Consider the following 20409-nt stretch of genomic DNA (forward strand, 5'->3'; position numbering starts at 1 on the left):
ACAGCAAACAGAATTCTATTTCTACAGACTATAGAGAAAAGGAAGGAGTAGAAACCCCACTTGCTTTCACTTTTCATAATATTCAGTGGGAGATACATAAAAAGATATCCCCTTAGACCTTTCCCTGTATCACTGCCAAACCATTCCCCTTAAAGAACAATACTATACAGTTTCAACACCTGCCAACTGAGGATAACACTCCATGCATCTGATAAAGTGGGCTCTGGTCCCTGAAATCTTATGCCAAAACATATTTGGTAAGTCTTATGGCATATTCAAGAGTCTTTTATGACAAGAGATGTATAGGTGAGTGAACTTGCATGATTGGAAGATAGGTAATATCATTTACCCTGTGGAAGGGAAGAGTCCTCTGCTTTGAGCCTATTTACCATTCTATAATTCAGTCTACATCACAGGAAACTCAACTGTCTTTATGACATAGGTTTGCATTTCCTCTCTGAGTGTTATGCATAAATCCTCTTTCATCAGTAGCTTTAAACCAGTGATAATGATAACCTAGACTTCCTTTTCCAATGTCTCATTTTAATTCTTGTAACTAAAGCCCCACTCTTTAATATAATTAGATATCTCTTTCTCATCTCCTGTTAAGATAACTGGTAAGAAGAGTAACTCTTCTGCAGCAAGACATTACTACCCTTGTTGATCTTTGATTTGATAAGAAAATTTAGTGGCTCTGTAATGAGTATTTATCAGGCAGGAATTATGCAAAAAGTTACAAAAACATGTGATTTATTCACACACACACTGAAATAATAAGCACTTCATATAAAGTTATTTTGATATAATGTTTGATCTACATATAATATAATAGCTGGTCATCTGAACAATAGGCTGTTGATCCCATTTCTACAGTGCAAGTATAGCCTCCCCTCTGCCATGAACCTCCTGGAATACAAGGGTATCATGCGGTTGGAATATAGAGCACCCTCATTAATGCCTGCTTGAACCATTATTTTTCATTTAAAATCTTTCTGTACCAACAGAAAAACTGGTACTAAGCCCATGACCTGTTGGAGTTTTGTAACTATATTGCAGTAGTGTGCAGGTAGTAGTAGTATGGTAAGTTTGTTGGTTGAAGGGATAAAAGAAACTTAAGGTGTATTACTCATAGCAAACAGAGCCAGTCTAAGTATAGGTTTTACATTTAGCCAAGTTGGAGCCAAGAAGTCAACACTAGGACATGCTAGCTCATACTAATACTGAACTTGGAGAAGAAGTAGGAAGGAAGTAAAGTCAGAGATCTATGGCAGGTGTTGGGGACAAGATGTTTAGGGTTCCATCTGCCAGCCTCCTTAGGTGTGACCTAGCTCAGAGTCTGTCAGGTATAACCCCTGGATTACATAAACACAGTTTTCTAGTGTTCACTACAGAAAGGCAGGAAAAATCAATACTTCTGCAATACTAACAGCATGCAAATGGCAAAGATTATTCAGTTTTGGAATGACAAGAATAAGCACTTGTTTTAAGATGCATTGAATGTTTTCTAAAAAGGAAATATATACATTTTGACAATAAATAAATAAATCACTGATTCATCATGAAAAGGACTCATGCAAATATAGCCATTTGTTGTTATGGATCAATGTTTTAGAAATTGCTTTAATCTTCAGTTTAGTACTAAATCTTAACGAATTAACTAACAAGTTTCACTTTACTAACTACTGACATATGGTTCACTTTCATAGAACATTTAAACTATTCTGGGAATGATTTGAGGAACTTTTCTGACTATTTTTGTAACTGAATACTCTATGACAGTAAGTAATCTAAGACTTTCTTTCTCTTGTTGTCAGCAAGACATTTATAGCAGTAAAGCCACAAAATTAGTAAACACTGTTTCTTTTAAAGACAGAAAATCTAATACTAAGCAACCATTGGCAGCATTTTAATTTCTTGAATGGCTTTATCTATGATTTCTATAATCTCTAAGAGGAGACATACTATATTTTCATACTATTCTGAAATCTAAGCTTAAGAATCTATGACTAATGTCTTTATGACAAAAACTTAACCATTGTATAATATGAGTGCTGTAATAAACTTTCCATAATAAGTTATAAGGAAACTTGCCTCTAAAAAGAAGTTTACTCAGAAACATCAGGAATTTGAAAAAAGTAGCTAGCCAGTTTAGCTCTTAGGAACGCAAGTAAAAACAAGTGAAAATTTAATTTGATTTATGTATTTAGATTTAACTTTTAACTGGCTTTTCAGCCCATGGAAGCCAAAGTGGCCTCCAAACAGAACATAAATAAGACAACAATTTATAAAAACTGCAGTCAGAATAATTATGTTTAAAAATTTAACTCATATAATTAAGGGCAGCAACAGCTCACTATGATCAATCAACTCCATAAGCACAAAAAGGAAGCTATTTAGTAACCACCTCAAAAATCGATGGCCTGTCAGTCTCATTAGGAAAGGTTAAGAACTTAACAGAGGGTGTGGTGAACAACAGCATGTTATTATTCAAATAGATGTTTCACATGTATTGTACTTGCATACAATGAGAGACAAAAAAAAAATACTTGACACATTATGGACTGGCAACACTGTCAGGGACTACACAATATGACCTCATTGTTGTTACCTTAAATTTTTTATTATCATCCAGTTAATGAATGCCACCCAGAAGCACACTGTAACTCTGGGGAGGGCTGCAGTAGCTGAAGCACCACAAGAGTAAAAATTGTCCTCTGTGTTAACTACTGTGGATCCTACTTTTAACAAGTCTGGCTCTATTTTTATGAAAATATATATATACTTTTTTAATTAAAAAAAGGCACCACACAAAACATTCAACAAAAGACACCCCCCCCCGAACTTACCTGAGGATGCACAAAAAAGCAGCACCAGCCCATGAGGTACTGTACGCATACACCACATCTACACTTCACAGGTGCACAATTCACAGTGTAACCTTCACAGCCATCTGTACCTTGCACCAAGGCCCCACATTTCCCCTTCAGTTTCTTTCAGCAGCAACTCCACCCTGCATAGCCAAACTACATGACAGGAAGTGGCGATGAGCCACTTGTTAGAAGTGAAAGATTGAGAAATGCACAACTATCTATATCTTGCAAGTTTTTCATTTGCTGTATTTGCTTAACATATCTGACTATACCAAGTGACTTCAGAAAAGCAGTAGCTAATGAAATTCTGGCAAGAAACTGCCTGCATCTTTTTTCTTTCTCACAGAAAACATAGGCAATTGCTGCCCCTGCCTCTAATTGTAACACACTCCTAAAAAGAGACTCAACAAGACATTCTAAACTGACTCATAACACTCTGCCCAAATGTTCCATTTCTGGAGACAACCTAAGTAGAAGCTAGTCTCAGTGGAATCTTCATGACAGCTCTTTTAAATTGTTCATGTTCTCATTAAAATCATTTTCGTTAACCTCTTTGTGTTTTGAATATCCACAACTGCCAGTATCAATTAAATAGGCAACTCAGCTTTTTAAAAGTCAAGTTTTCCTGGAAACATTTAGTTTCTTTATGCGATTTCCTGGTAGTGAGTGATTTCCTGCATACATTTAATCCTGGTTTCAAACTCTTTTTACGAGCTGATTAAATGTAAACAGAGAAAAGGGTAAAAGATCATATTTTGTATCCTTCACCAACTACCATTAAACATTTAAATATTAGCATATTTGAATTTTTGCTAGCTGAGTAACCAGCAATGTATTCCTGGTGTTCTCAAATGTTTAGATGCTGGTGTTTTTCCTCAGAATAGTAGCATGGGTGGGTGGGTGGGAGGTTACATTCATCTTCCACACCTGCTCTGATTTATTTAACTATCATCCCCCTAGCTGATCCTATTTGCATTGCAAAAAGCCTACAAGTTAAACGCAAAGATTAAATTAAATGTTACAGACGCTTCAGGTTACAGACTCCACTAACCCATAAATGGTACCTCAGATTAAGAACTTTGCTTCAGGATGAGAACAGAAACCGCAGCGCAATGGCGTGGCAGCAGCAGGAGACCCCATTAGCTAAAGTGGTACCTCAGGTTAAGAACAGTTTCAGGTTAAGAACAGACCTCCAGAACAAATTAAGTTCTTAACCCAAGGTTCCACTGTACTCCACAGCTCATGCCTCTTTAGGTACAGCCTTTCAACAATTATTCTTCCCCAGTTATCTAATCCTTTCTTCTTCTTTTTTGAAAAACTCATGATGCCCAACAATCATTTGTCATAAAGTGACTAGGTGATGCTCTGCTTGCTTTAACAAAAGTGGCAAGTTTGCCTAAAGTAAAGCCCACAGAGAAAGAGCATGGCCTAAACTGAACCAACTCTGTAATCTTATGCCCACTTATATTTGAGTTGGCCCCACTGAATTCAGTAGAACTTACTTCTGAGCAGACATATATAGGATTGTGTTCTAAATTAAACAGAACTATCTGCTGTATAGAAAAGACATATTTCACATTTTATTTTTCTGCTCAGAGCCCTATCTAATACTCTGATGCCCTCCACCATGCAGAACATCACAATGGACGCATCGGTGTGGCAAAAGTAATATCTGAGTTGGTTACTCTGCTGAGGGGGGCCATTTCCTGGTTACAATTTGTTCAAGAAAAGCAGGCAAAAAATAAGCTGGTACATTCATGTGAACTTCTGCTAGGAAGCAGCATGAGTCCATGTGGCCATGCTTGGTCAGGCATTTCTTCCTTCACATGGGTCTTCTATAAAGACAGAGTGGTAGGCCTAGAGCCTTATAATATACTGCCATAGGGCTTCCCAAGCATCACACAGGTAGATGCAACATCAGGAAATATGTCCACATAACAACAACACCCTTCCCTTCAAACCATCTTTATTCTAGAATATGTCGGAATGGTTTCGGATTGTGTCCCAGATTTCAGAATTAGCAGCAGTGACTGCATTCGCATTTGTGCTGAAACCACATGAAGAGCCACAGTGAACTTCAGTCTCACATATTTTGTGTACTTTAATTGTACTTTAATTGTGGATATTTATATTTTCGTGGGTTTGTGAAACTTGGTTTTTGTATTTCTGTAAATCACTTAGAAACCTATTTTGGCATTAAGTGTATATAAATTAGTAAATAATAATAACCCTCAATATGCCACCCTGAGCTCCTTGGAGGAAGGGTGGAACATAAATGTGTTAAATAAAATGAATAGCTGGATAGAATAACTGAGAGGTGCTGTGACGTTGTAAGAAACAACATACACTTGCAAGATCAGGAGCTCCAACATGGTGCATTAGAATGTGCATCACATAGAAAAATTCCAAGACTCCTCTGCATTGTTCAGTTGTCTACAAGATAAACCTGAAGTTTTAAAAAGTGTTTAAAAAGTCACTGACCCCAAATTGCTCTGATAGGTTTTGAAGCACATGTCCTTCAATCACAGATTGATCTGAACATCCAGTGTGCTACAAATTGTAAACAAAAAGGGTGGGGCAGTGGCAGGGAGGAGGCATAAAACATACTGCCCATTTCTCAGTGAGTAGAACTGAAAAGAGGTCAAGTTCATCTGTTGCTCACAAAGAACCGGCAACAGGACAACACAGCAACACCCTGTCCCAGACTATAATTAACAATGGGAAATCTGTAATGTAACAGCATGGGCACTTCATTTCAGAGGGTGGGTAACAACTCAATTTATCTTTTGTATCACATGCTGCTTGTAAATTTTAGTATCTTTTGTTTGCAGGACAGCAGGGAAGTGACAGGTTTATAGCAATACTGAGCATATTTACTTTTTACAACAAGCCACACCTATGAGCAGTCTAGTTGAAATGTTTTAAAGGTATCCAGTGAATATTAATAGGATATTTTAGAGGCATTGCTTAACTTTGTTTTAATCTGCCTTATCTTCAGAAGACTCTGCTGGTAGCTACACTTAAGAACAGTAAGTTAAAACCCATCACCAAGGTAATGTACTGTATCAAACATCCAAGTTGTTTATCCCCAACTATTAAGACCTGTACAGTATAGTAATAGACACTATACAATAATAGAATATACTGTACAGTATGGAATAACAGAAAACTTTCCATGTCTTACAGTAAATGCAGGTTTGTTTGTTTTTCATTTTTAAGTAAAAATAAAATACTTCACACTTATATAGTGTTCAAATGTTCCTACATTTTCTCAGTAAGTCCTACCACACAGCCCTTTAAAAGTCATATGTATTATCCTCATATTGCAAATGAGAGATTGAGAAAATAACATAGTGGTTTGCCTCGGTTACTTAGTACATACATAGCTGACAGGATATTTGAAAAGAGGATTGTTAGCCAAAAACTTACTGCCATACCCCAAAATGGGTGGGAGATTAATTGATCATTAACTCTAGAACTATCTAAGGGATGGCTACACCCTGGATACACAATTTTTAGCCTTCTATCTGAAAAGGTTTTTAAAATAATAAATTGAAATCCCATTAATCATTAAAACTTTAAGTATAGAACTCATCTCATGTAAAAGGCAGATAGAAATTGTGCTCTTAAAATTCTAAATTCAAAAACATTTATACCATTGGAAATTGCACTCAAACCTAGCTAGCTTTTAATGTGTAGCCCAGGAATGGAGAACCTGTGGCCCTGCAGAAGTTGTAAAATTCCAACTTCTAGCAGTCCAAGCCAGGAAGCACCAAAGTCAGGGATGATATGAGTGTTGAGAGTCCAACAGTATCTGTTTGCTGACAATTCTGTAAAGTCTGCAGCATCTGAAATTGTTTTTAATTAGCACCTAAGCTTGAAGTTCATAAGAGGAGTCACTGAAAAGCAATCTTGTTTTTGCATGCTATGAAAGCTATCCTAAATAGGATCTTTGTACCTGTCAGTACTTTCTACTACTGCTTTCTCCTTTGTTAAAAGAGAGAGAGCTATAACTGTACATTACCAGTATACCTCTGAACAACAACTGCTGGGGAATGCGGGTGAGAGATGGATACTGCAGCTGGCCACTATGGGATAAGAATGCTGGACTAGATTGGCCTTTGATCTAATCCATGAGGAGTCTCTTTATCTTCTTAATAGTGTGGTGTACAGAAACATTAGTCTTGCTCCTTTGTACATCCTTTGTACATCCAATCAGATGGCCCTCATCCACACAGGGCTCAACATCTCTTCATAGAAAAAAAAAAAAAGATCTGCTATCCCTGAACTAAATAACACTTTGTAGACAGAACCTAAAACACACACATGAAATGCTATAACCTACAATATCCACATTTATACTCTGGAGTTACTGGCCATAGCAGGAGCACATTATAACATAGAACAGTGATGGCAAGTCTGTATATTCCTGTTAACAGTAGGAAGAACTTCCAGAAGCTAAGAGCTTTCAACAGTGGAATAGATGGCCTTGGAAGGCGGAGGGCTCTTTTCCTTGGAGGTGTTTAAATAAAGGTTGCATGGCCATCTGCCAAGGATTCTTTAGCTGTGATTCCTGCATTGCAGAGGGTTGGACTAAATTAACCTTGGGGAAAGTGGAAGTACTGCCAGTGGAATCCCCAGCAGTGGCAGCCCAAGGAAAGCCCCCAAACAGGGCACTGGAGGACAGGGAAGAAGCTGAGCTGTCAGGATCCTGAGCTGACCCCACTACCAGCCTGGAGCTGCGATAGCACTTTATCCCCTCCAGCTTCTTACTTGAGCCATATGAGGGGCAGGGCTGTGGATACAGAAGCAACCCTGCTACTCCATCATGCCTCACTGCTTCCCAGACAAGCTTTGGAATATCCTGTCAGGTATTAAAAGCAGGCTGAATAAAGAAAGCTTTTAAAGACACATTGCAGTGCTTAAGGTGGGGTTAGTATGATAATTTTGCACTGATTCTGTGACCAGGGGCGTACTAAGTGGGGGGCGGAGGGGGAGAACTGCCCCAGGTGCCACTTGGGGAGGTGACAAGATGGCCCCTGCCTCCCCCCAGCTGTAGAGCGGCCGAGGGTGTGCGCAGTCAGTATGTACACGCGCAGCCCGTACAGACGCCGGGCAAGCGGCAGCCCGTATGGACGCCCATATGGACAGGATGCCGCACATGCAGAGTCCGAATGGATGCCATGCATGTGCCACCGGGCAGTTCGCCCTGCCCCTCAGAATCCCGCCCTGGGTGCCGGAGAGGGTTCCTCCGCCACTGTCTGTGACATCTACTGAGTCCTGCATTTGGACTATTTAATAAAGAGGTTTCTGACAGAATTGTGTCAAAGGGTTCACAATAACTTGGCAGTTGCAAATGGTTTAGATTAATTAATTACAACATTTTTGTTTAAATAAAAATGTACCCATGATTAATCAAGAAGCAGAATTTATTTCGTTTAGCTATTGAATTCTGCTTAAGAGTGGGTTTCTGTTTAATTTTTATATGCTGGTATTATTATTCTATACTATTCTAATGATTGTTGAATGTTACTTTATTTGATGTAGATTGCTTATTTTAAAGCTATGTTTTATTATCACATTTTTGTATTGCATTAGATTGTTATAAGGTGTACATTCTTTGTTTCTTCAGCTTGTAAACCGCCTTGAGTATTGTAAGACAGAAAGACGGTATACAAATTAAAAGTGATGATACTTTGTGAAACACCGTGCACGTTGATGTCACTGTGTAAATCCATCAACCTAAAAAACAACAACAAACTAACAAACAAACAAGAAATATTGCAAGAAAACATAAGATTTCCCTAAAATAAGCAGCAAAGTCTTTCCGAAAACTGCATTTAACATAATCAATGTAATAATTTGGGGGGAGGGGAGTTGCTTAGCTGTCACTTTTTTATTATGGGCAACACTGAATTTAACTGAGATTAACAATATACTGCATTATGTATAGTACACACACAGATAGATTAACCAATGTTTTTGAATTTTGTCTGGAATTGGCTTCAACCATCTGTTAAACAAACACCACACAATGAGTTTCTGATAGCATCTCTTCCTTCTTGCCAAAATAAACTCTCTTGTTCCAGCAGAAATCAATCTTTTGATTGTAGTTAACAATAGTTCCAGTGGTCTGTTCGTATAAACAAAACCAGTAATGTGTAAAAACATTTAGGATCCTTCAACAGAATGCATGCAGCTCACATGAAGGACAAAATTACTAACGGCAAAAGACAGTGTTAAGTGTCACCCATGTGCTACAACCAACCTGACAAACACTCTGCAAATGTGATTTAGGTTGATATGCAAGCTGAGGAGCTTTAGGATTTGGCAGACATCATCTCACCAGCATGCACTGAGCTGCACCTCTGCTACTAAAAATATGCCAGTATAAAATCATTGCTATGCCAATGGAATACTACACAACCACAGAGAGGCCAAAATGAAGCAGCACCAAGAGGCAGATCAGGGGAGAGAAGTGTACTTATGCCATATCCTATGGCTCCCTCAGACCTGGCTCTCTGCTATTATGCCAAATCAATCAATCAATCAATCATGACCCATCTCCTACTGCTTAGGATCCAACTTATCAGCTTTGAAGTTATAGCTTATTAATGGAGGATATATATAGGTACATTAAGGCTTATTCAAATATTATTTTTTTCAGATAAAGAAGTTTCTGCAGGAGACATATGTGGCTGTTTAGGTTGAATAAAGTATTTTACGAACCATACTCATGGGTAATGGGGAAGGACCCCTGGACAGTTAAGTCCAGTCAAATTCAACTATGAGGTGGGGTGCTCATCTCCGCTTTCAGGCTAAGGGAGCTGGTGTTTGTCCGCAGACAGCTTTTCGAGCAGCCAGCATGACTAAACCATGGAAACACTGTTTACTTTCCTGCCATAGTGGTACCTATTTATCTACTTGCGCTGGTATGTTTGTGAACTGCTAGGTTGGCAGGAGCTGGGACAAAGCAACAGGAACTTACCCTGGCGCGCTGACCTTACAGTCAGCAAGCCCAAGAGGCTTGGTGGTTTAGACACAGCGCCACCAGCCAGTCATCCACACAATGATAAATGTAGGACTTTTTTGTGTAAATACTATCTTAGAGTGGGGACTTCAACAACATTTAGGAAGTAAGCTATCTAAAAATAAATTTGTTTAACAAATCAATGGGAATCCAAAGTTGGCCTTCAGCTCATGCAGATTTTTTTGTCAATAACCTGGTAAAATTATTACTCCTTCAACAGAGGTGGCCACATCTGCAACTTAAATAAATGCTTCTGCAAAACAGCCCAAAACACTAGAAAGGAAATGAAAGAGGAGGAGAGGGATATAAAATAAAACCCTGCTTCAATAAAGTACATCCAGTCTTCAGCGAACTGCAAAAATACAAACCAATTAAAATCTTGAAAGTTTTGATTTTTTTTAAAAAAAAACTTACTTAAATGTCATTAGTACTTATAATTAAAGATCCAGCCACATTAGCTTGTGAATGGTTTCAGGGTGGACACAGAAGTTAGAGCTACTGGTCTACAAGAATCTACTGTACTTGAGTACTGTAGTTGCTATTGTTTCCCCCCTGTTATTATGTTATTTATTTTGTGTTTTCATTTTGTATTTATATATTATAAACCGCAATGTGACCTTCAGATGAAGGGCCATACATAAATTAAATAAGTAATAGTTACTATTTGAATCTACCTGATATTATCATCTACCTCACATTTATCCAATTGGCTAAGCAAAACATCTTGGGTCACTTTATCACAGGGTTTAGTGAAATCAATAAATAAATTTTCTGCAACATTCACACAATTCGCTACTAAACTATTAATCTGATACAAAAATAGAAGCAAAGCATCTTTGGAGGGGGACCCCAGAAAGTGGGGACCCCAGAAAAACAAGTCCAGGCTGAAGAGGTTAAACTGACCGGATCATCCTACATTGTCACTAGCCAACACTAACATCAATACATTCAAGACAGAAAATATCTATTGCAAAAATAAACTCTGCAATATTTTTAAAAATCTCTTAACAGTAGTACCTTTTCCTAAATCTAGGGAATAAAGGTAGAATAGATGTTCAAAGATGAAGCAATCTTCAAATATCTCTCTTTGTGACAGATTAAATAACTGAAAACAAGTATCAATTCATCTAATGCTTCACATATGGCGAAAATCCAATGATGGCATACTCAAGGTGTTTTGAAATCCATAAAGTGAATAAATGGCTAAATGTTTGAATCCAACATAGCATGAACTTTCTGCCAGTGCAAGTATTTCTGCCACCCCCTGGGGTCACTGTCCTAGGGATAACTCCTGTAACAAAGGGCACTGGTCACTCTATCATGGCTGAGCAGGCCAGGGACGTAGCTCTCAAGTTACTCAAATCTGCAGGATAAAGTTTAGGATTTCTACCAGGACGATGGAAGAACCCTGTGACAGTTTACAGCTGAAATGACTCATCTTCCTTTGCCCCAGGGAACATCTAGCACCCTTCACACCCCAGCTGTTGTCAAACTCCTCTCACTTGCATTTAAACTGTAGGCTTGTTTTTACACCCACTCTATCCTCCATCCAGATGGGCAAAAGGTTTTACGAGAGTTCAATGACATACCAACCAGGCAAAAGTACTTGGGTTGCAAAGAGTTCCGAGGGTCAGATAGAGAAGACCACATCTAGCCCCTGGGCCTGGGGCTACAACACACCATAAAAAGACTCGTTGTTTTGTTACTAAAGTGCAGTGAGCAAACTCCTTGTGCTGTCACCAGTAAAAACTAACCTCTTTTACTTTCTTTAAACAAGTAAGAACTTGACTCATTTAATAGTCCAGTTTATTTTAGTTGTCCTCACTTTACCCATACCTACGGGATCTATAATCAATTCTCTGCAGCTGGATGAAAGATTTATGAATTTCCATAAAACAGAAAGAGAATAATGTGTACAAAAAACTAAAAGGAATGTTGGTGCCAAATGTGGTAGCACTGTTGACAGAAAGTTGGCTGTCAGGTTATTACACAGATCTCACTACACCAAGTCAAATCCAAGCAGGTGAGCTGCATTACTGATGAATGGTTTTTTGTTTTGTTCCAAACTTTTCCTAAAGAGTCAGGAACATTTCAAAATGATGGGTTTTATGGTGTTTGTGCACAAATAGAATGGAGTTCCATCTTCACAACAGAATTTCCCCTTCCTCTCTTCACCACTGCAGCCAAACGTGCTCCGAAAATCTGTTCCGAAGAATTAGGAAAATTTCCAGAGCAGATTGAGGGGACCGCATGGAGGAGGAGAGGAAGGGAAGGGGAAATCCCACTGTGTAAACAGAAGTCTACTTGCACAATGTTGGATTTTGCCCAATCTAGGGAACTGGAAATTACAACACAACCACTCTACAGTATATCACTGCAGAAATAATATTTCTTTTGTAGCATATCCATACAGATGTTTTAGATGATCATATCTTTTGCTTCAAAGGTATGAACAACCCTTTTGCCTGCAGACACACCCTCTGTTCACATAAGAGAGTAAACAAGCTGAGCAACCATGGTTAGCCAGGTTATTAAACCAACTTTAAACCATGGTTTAATATCTTGGCTTGTTCCAAAGCTGTTAACCATAGCTTCATAGCTTGACTGCTAGCTTATACAAGGAGAGTTATGAAGGGCCTGTGGATAAAAGGCGTGTTTATATCTCTGCTTCATAAGGTAAGGCAACTGAAAATCAGGTTTATTACAAAAAAAAAAATTCTTAAAGACAATCAGAATCTTTAGCATGCAAAAAAATATGGCTTTGTAGAAATATTTTAAAAGGTTGACAATTTAATTCTGTAGAAAAAGCATATTCTGGTACTTTCAAAATTGCATACAGCCTTACACAATAAACAGCAAACACCTGGCATGAATATATTGAATGCTAAAGTAGTCCTTTACTAACATTTTATCTTTGGGCAACATATCTCAATGGGGCATATAAATTGTCAATTGTATTTTGCTTTGTTAGATGTGTTTAGGTGTCATTCAACACCTGTGGAATAAAAAAAAAGCATAGATGAATATTTCTTTATTTTATTTAACAAGGTTTATGCGGTGATTAATCATCAAAACTTCTAAGCAGTTTACATACAATATTATAAAATATATGTTTAAAATATAGATAAAATCAAATGATAAAAACAAGTTGACCTAATAATTTTAAAATATGAGTAAAAGCAGCAACTATAAAAATATACAGAATAAAATAAAATAACATATTAAAATACGTATCAAAATTAGATGTCTGGGTGCTCATACCAAAACAAAAATGGTTTTAGCAGGCACGGAAAACAATACAGCAAAGGTGCCTGTCAAATGTCAATGGGCAGAGTTCCAAAGTATGTCCTACCACACTGAAGGATCATTTCCTTGCAAGTGTGGAAAAAACATTATGTAGCACTTGTAAAAATGCCAGTTCCTCAGATCAAAGGGGTCAAGTGGACATATTTTGAGTGAAGCAATGCTTCCAAATAAAGTGGTCCCAAACTGTTGGGGGCTTTTTATACTAATAGTAAAACCTTGAATTTGGTCTGGCAACAAACTGGCAACCCTTGCAGATATTTTAACACCCCTGTCAGCTGTGATCCAGTAGCACTCTGAACTAATGGCAGTTTCCAGATCCAGAACAAGGAAATCCCCACATAGAGTGTGTTGCAGTAATCCAATCTTGAAATCACCAGTGCCTAAACTACTGTGGACAAATTATCCCAGTCTGAAGTTGACAGAAAACACTCCTAGCCATTGAGGCTAGCTGGGCTTCCAGCAACGAAGCTGGATATAGAAGCATCCCCAGCCTGTGTTCCTACTCCTTCAAGATGCATTCCTACCCAGGACAGGCAATTGGCCAATTTCATGGATATGGGAACCACTGACAGTACCTCTGTCTTGCCAGGATTCAGTTGAAGCTTACTTGCCACCATCCATACACTGGTCCAGGGCATAGCACAACCTCTCCCAATTCAGATGTTACGGACATCGCCTAATGAACACTCCCAACAGCTTCATATAGATATCAAATAATGTCTGGCATAAAATAGGACATCTCCCAATGCTGCTCTCTGGATTCTGCCACAAGGACAGGAACTGATGTAGCATAGTTTCCCCAATTCTCATCCCATTGAACCAGTCAATGAGATACCATGGCCAATGGTATTGAAAGCTGTAAGGAGACAGAGAAGCAGGAGCAAAGTTGCATCCTATTGTCCTGCTCTCAATAAAGGTCATCCATCAAAGTGACCAAGTCAAGCTAGGACCAATGGTCAAGGCTGAACCCTGATTGGAATGGGTCTAGATAATTCATGTAGACCAAGAGTGCCTACAGAAGATGATAAATTCCTTTATTCTCTGAGAATTTGATTACATTAAAACAATTCTGCCAGCGTAAATATAACCTCTTATGAAAATTCCATACAGTACACAATAATTTATTGGCTCCCTGACAAAAGTACAAGTTAAGCAATTGTTTCTTAAGTTGTATCTTCAGGGGCCTTTAAAGGTCTGACTCTGCATAATATTAATTACTTCATTATACCTCAGTTTGCATTGTAAATTACACTCTGGTGGGTGGAAATAAGAGTGTAAGAAAGGAAAATACAAACACAAGTGTAAGAAAGGAAAATACAAACACAAATCAATCATCTAAAACAAAATCCCTTACCCCTCTGAAATTCCAGCCTTTGGTGGAAGTAAACAAGGAAAAGTTGTTCTGCTGCTGCTGTTTAGGCCTGCAAGGTGAAACAAAAGAAAACATTTGTTTCCTGCATTTTTAGCTGTCAAGAGTCCCTTATCAAAATGGACTGGAGAACAACACCTCAGTGCTTTTCCCCAGGCATGATTTGCAATGGAACACTAAACCTTGGTTTAGCATTATAAGAATGAATATATCAAAAGCTTCCACTTCTGTTTTAGAGTAGCTGCAGCATCCTGTGTCATCCAAATCAGGTCAAAGTGTGATTAAGATTAACCTCAATTAGTTGAAACAAGCCAAGTTCAGGTGGGTGGGGTAGAAATAAAATAAATTAAAAATTATTATTATTATTAACTACGGTTTGAAGTTGGATTGTTTTAACTAACCATATTTATGATTGATCACATTTGTACAGAATCAGACAACACAGTAATCTGTAGGTAATCTAAAGCAGAAAGGGATTTGTTTGTTTGCTTGCTTGCTTGCTTGCCACCCATTTGACTGGGTTGCCCCAGCCTCTCTGGGCAGCTCCCAACAAAAATAGTAAAAACACGATAAAACATCAAACATTAAAAACTTCCCTGAATGGGGCTGCCTTCAAATGTCTTTTAAAAATCACATAGCTGTTTATCTGTTTGACATCTGAGGGCGTTCCACAGGGAGGGCACAACTACCAAAAAGGTCCTCTGCATGGTTCCCTGTAACCTCAACTCTCATAATGAAGGAATCACCAGAAGGCCCTCGGAGCTAGATCTCAGTGTCTGGGCTGGATGGAGGTGGAAACGTTCCAAACTCTTTCTCGCAGCCACATTGAAGAAGGAAGGGTATGTGTGCAAGTCAGAGGCTTTCCAAAGCTCACTGAACAATGGTTTAGCAACAGAACCAGTCCTCTCTTACATGACCTCTTTTGGCTCCTATTACCTTCTTTTAACTAACTGTACTTCTGAGATATTTCCTTTTCATTACGGTAAAATGGTTTAATATGAATGTGTAGGCTACCAATGGCTGCTAGCCATGATGGCTATGTTCTATCTCCACTGTATACCTCTGAATACCAGTGGTTTAAAATTGCAAGAATTCTACTTCAAAGAAATTAAATACAGTCGTCTTTTGGTTTTCAAACAGCTTAGTTCTCAAACGTTTTGGCTCCCGAATGCTGCAAACCCGGAAGTGACTGCTCTGGTTTGTGAACTATTTTTGGAAGCCGAATGTCCGACAGGGCTTTCACGGCTTCCAATTGGCTGCAGGAGCTTCCTTCAGCCAATCAGAAGCCACGCTTTGGTTTCCAAACGTTTCTGTTCGACTTCCAAGGTATGACTGTACTTGGAGGATGGAATGGAAAGGAAATAGGCCATCTGGACCCTGCACATATGAAATTGAGCTGTGCATTCTTCCAAACATCTGAATCAAAAGCTTGGTTTTTCAGTGGGACATGTAATTGTTTATAGGTTATCTTCACGAACTAATTAAGCCTGAAAAAAATATGCAAGCTACGTTTTCTAGGCTATATGGAAATAGCCAGAGATATATTTCTAGAGATCAGTCTTACTACTCTGATTTCTATTTTTGCCAGTTTTAACACACTACATTTCCTTTGATGTTTCAGTCAGAGCAAACCACTTCACAGATCATGAGATGGTTGTCTTCTGCTGTTACTGTGTTTGCACTGTCTAAACCGCCTTCACAGGAAATGGAAACAATCTTAACACCACATTGACAGACTACAATTACTAATTAACAAAGTGTTGAAGCCTGTGAAATCAACCTGTGTCCCACTGGGCTGGAGGGGCGGGGGCAGGGAATGATTAACTTATTGTGGTCTATTACATGTGGAGGAAAAAGAAACACTTATACTTGGGGGGCTTGTTTTCCTACCACAGCCAATTCTCTTGTTATCAGCATGAATCAAGAGGACACAACTCCAATTAACTTCTAGAATTACCAGCATCTAGCACTCCTTTTCCTTAGACAACTCCCAAGAGCCGACCATGCACTTTTGCAATGTAAACTTGACCTAAAACAACCTGTCAAACTTTCTTTTAATTTGGCACATTCTGTAAAGAAAATAATCAGATTTACTGTTTTAGGAAACAGATAAAAAAGGATCTGAACGAATACATACTTTGACCACACTTCTGGTTTATTTATTGTCATAATTCTGGCATTCATATTAGTGTATATTGTGCAATTATGGGCACATGCAGACTTGGTAACCTAGTCAAGTGCACATCTAGTGAGAGTATCCCGAAAGGCACGATTTGTTGGCTAGTTTAGGAACACACTAGAGTCATCTCATAGTTTCCAAATGACTATGAGTCAAACTGATCTTGTAGTTTGCAACACCTTGCACTTGGCTATGTGGAGGAGGGAAGAATTACACATCATTTAGATCTACTATCTAAAAGCAATTTAAGTGCTTCCATTCAAGAGAGATAGAACAATCATATTACCAAGAATGTCAATTTCATAGAATTATGTGGATTTTATTTTGTTTTGAAACAAAAAACATGACATTGAGGTTTTACGGGGGGGGGGGGATAAAGTCCAACTGAATTATCTTAATCAGTGGATGGGTACACAGGTGGGGGTGGGCATGGAAATCATAATCAGTACACTCTGTGTTCTTGAGTCACCCTGGATTTGAAGTGACTCATAGTTATTAGTAGCGCGCGCACACACACAAAAGATGAATACAGTATCTAATGGGATACTGAGAAGATCAAATCCATCCGGCAGGCAATCAGGCCCTGGTGGCGCAGGAAGGGGTGTGTGGTGGGTGCAGGCTGCCCCGGGTGTCATCACTGAGGGAGGTGACCACGGGCCTGGCCAGCAGCACGCCCAAGCCACACGTCTCTCCTGGGGAGTGACGCGGTGGCTCGGGCACCTGCAGGCTCCGTGCTGCCCAAAACAGCAATGTGGGGCTTGCGGACTCCATGGAGGTTCCATGCAATGTGCTCTGCATTGGCTTGTCCCACCCCTGAGTGCAGGGCATTTGCGCAACCCCGGACACCCGAGCAGCTAGCTATGCTGCTGTCAGGCCCAGGGACTTCCTGACCTTGATCATCCTTCAGCGCCATACACTCATATTCTGATTATCCAATCCATAAAAGGTAGCTCTGTTTTACCAAGGTTAACCACCAATACCAGGAATGAATCTCCCCTCTGACTTAAACTCAGCCTCCTTCTGAAACTGACATTGATTCAGGGCTCAGTCTTGCACCAACAGGGAAGTTTGGCAAAGCATTAATTTACTGGTACTAGGAGCTGTCCACCTCACTTTGGGAATCTTTGTCCAAGAAGTTTGGGGACATTAAATTCTAGTCAGGACAGACAACACCTGTGAAAGTTTTGATATCAGCAGGCAAAAAAACAACAGCAGGCAAAAGGGATGGGTAGAATCAGTCTGTATTCACTCTGACATTCAGAGACCTGTGCTGAACAGGAAGAAACAACTAGTTCATTTCTCCACTCATTTTTCCAATCTGATCATTCAACAATTACCAAAAACGGACCTCTTAGCTGAGCCCACTTTAAGCTCCAACTGTGTGGTGCCTACCCTGCATTATGAGGGCCACCTGTACTGCCTTTCACCTTCATGCCAGTGCTAAGCAAGGAAAATAGCTCTAATTTTTACTATCACAGAGTTAATCCAAATAGCCTAGCCATTTCAGATACTTAGGCGGTACGGCTTACCTAGAGCCTGGTATTTTTCTTTGTAATGTTTTCTTAATACTGGATTTAAAAACTAATGTTTAGGCTTAGATTTCACTCAAGAGTTTTCTGGCAAAATATTCTGCATATACATTTAATTTTCATTTCCTGGTAAAACAGACACTATGAATACTTGCCCCATTATCTCTGCAGGGTCATTTTATTAACCTAATGAAAGATCTAACAAAACAAAAATGTTTTCAAGCTATTGGTTGTCACAGCTGGGTTCCTGTAGGAATATTTCTTGCATCAGTGTTGTCATGGCAATTTCTACAGAGAAAGCTACTGAATACACCCGAGTAATACCTGATGAAATTCCCTGGGAAGCTTCTTCATTCAGAATGTCAGCTAAGAGAAGAACACACACAAGCCTCATCGAAATCTACATTGCATGATATTTTCTGAACATGTTATTTTCTGAACATGTTATTTTCTGAAACATGTTATTTTCATACCTTATAGTCAATAGTCAAGAATGATGGGAGATGTAGTTCAGCAACATCTGAAGGCCCACAGGTTCCCCACCCCTGCCCTAGAGTATATTAGATTGGGGGAGGGGGTGTGGAAGGACATTTATTAATGCTTCTCCATGCAAACAAAGAAAAAAGAAAAAGAAACCACATAAAAAAACTAGCAAGTCGGAAAGACAGCTCTATTAAGTCCTTTCTCCCAGGTATGGTAGTTTTCTATACGGAGGGATTTTTATTTTATTTTAATTGTTTTGTCAGGAGGAGCATTCAGTCCCACAAACTCCACACCAGCTCTGTAAAATGACACAGCCCAGATAATCATATTCAGAGTATGTACACATTAGTTTGAAATGCAGCAGGGTGTTTCAAGTCACATTTGTACTTGCCATACACACTAGACATAGGATGGGGGTATCTTCACCTGATGCACATTGCCTGATGGGTTTCCCTGCACCTGCAAATGCTGCACTACTCCTGCGCAAGGAAGATGTCACATGTGCATGTGCAATGGCTATCTCAACTGTACATACCTCAGCTTAACCACGACTTGAATTTTCCAATCGGATGGCAGCTGATTTGAGGCGTCTTTCTCAAGAAGCTACAGGATAAGTATGGATTGTGATTAATGTCAAACACGCGTGGTGGGAGCGCAGTGGAGCTGAAGTAAACAGTAATGCGTACATACTTCCCCAATGACAACCAAACAAAATGTGACATGGGGGATCTGGACGACTTCTTTCTGAGCACAAAAGCAGTTATAGACAGGCCCAAACTGGATTGGGACCACAGTGCTGGGGTGCAGGAAAGCAGTGGCGTAGCGTGGGTTGTCAGCACCCGGGGCAAGGCAAGTAATTTGCGTCCCCTAACCCGTGGATTTGCGCCCCCTAATCCTAACCCCCAGATGTTGCGCCCGGTGCAGCCGGCCCCCCCTGCACCCCCCACGCTACGCCACTGCAGGAAAGCCTTCCCTCTGCACTAATGGAATATGTATCTATATATCTACACCTATCTATCTACCAATCTACCTATCTATCTATCTATATATATCACATACACACACACCTCCCACCACAGCTAAAAGCTGCTGAGGGCAGGGAGGAAACTATGCAGCAGGTGAAGTCAACCTCCACTCAGCAGAGTAGCCTCAAACCAATTTACCACCCCCACAGTTGCTTTAGAGCAAAGAAAAATGTCTAGTGTTCTAGTTTTCCTAGAATGAAAAGTGTTCAGACTAAAACACAGAGTTGATACAATCACTCCAAAACCGATTAAAGCACAATGACTTACTTGTATTTCTACAGTGTAGCAGTAGCTCACAAGTCTGCAAAACCCAACATTAGATAATTCCTTGTAACATGTGGAAACTATTTACATCAGACGTAACCATTTGCTGCTATTTATGCCAGAGCATGTTTGAAATTACATGGTGGTTTATTTTGTATTTTTCATCCATGTTTTCACTATCCCCATCATGCACGTGCACATGTAAACACACACACACACACCCCATACTATGTCTTTCCTCCTATGTTTTTCCTGTGACTTCTCCCGTTTTTAGCTATACATTTAAATACATTCCCGTTTTTCTTTGCTCACCCTTCCTAACACTGAACAGCTAGCCATGTAGTATTTCTCTTT

The 20409-nt window shown here is 39.3% G+C and overlaps 1 protein-coding gene and 1 long non-coding RNA gene across 8 annotated transcripts in view; both read right to left on the minus strand.

The window, feature by feature from the left end:
• The window catches only part of ARHGEF3 (Rho guanine nucleotide exchange factor 3), a 103586-nt gene that overhangs the window by 65153 nt on the left and 18024 nt on the right, over positions 1–20409 (minus strand). For 4 of the 7 annotated variants that reach the window (XM_081848885.1, XM_081848881.1, XM_081848883.1 and 1 more), the window contains one exon: positions 14561–14627. The exons of 1 other annotated variant lie outside the window; for it this stretch is intronic. In XM_081848885.1, coding sequence (XP_081705011.1) covers positions 14561–14627 — 67 coding nt within the window. Of the gene's footprint in view, positions 1–2846; positions 2947–14560; positions 14628–16177; positions 16195–20409 lie in introns of those variants that run through there. 2 more of the 7 variants (XM_081848886.1, XM_081848887.1) reach the window with 2 other exon arrangements.
• On the minus strand, positions 16589–19564 carry LOC309334549. Its single transcript, XR_014153160.1, has 3 exons — positions 19302–19564; positions 18608–18649; positions 16589–16644 (listed from the first exon to the last, which is right to left on the minus strand). It is a non-coding gene; the product is annotated as an uncharacterized lncRNA (long non-coding RNA).

The sequence above is a fragment of the Podarcis erhardii genome (genome assembly GCF_964252035.2).
Source record: "Podarcis erhardii genome assembly, chromosome: 2".
Taxonomy (NCBI): domain Eukaryota; kingdom Metazoa; phylum Chordata; class Lepidosauria; order Squamata; family Lacertidae; genus Podarcis; species Podarcis erhardii.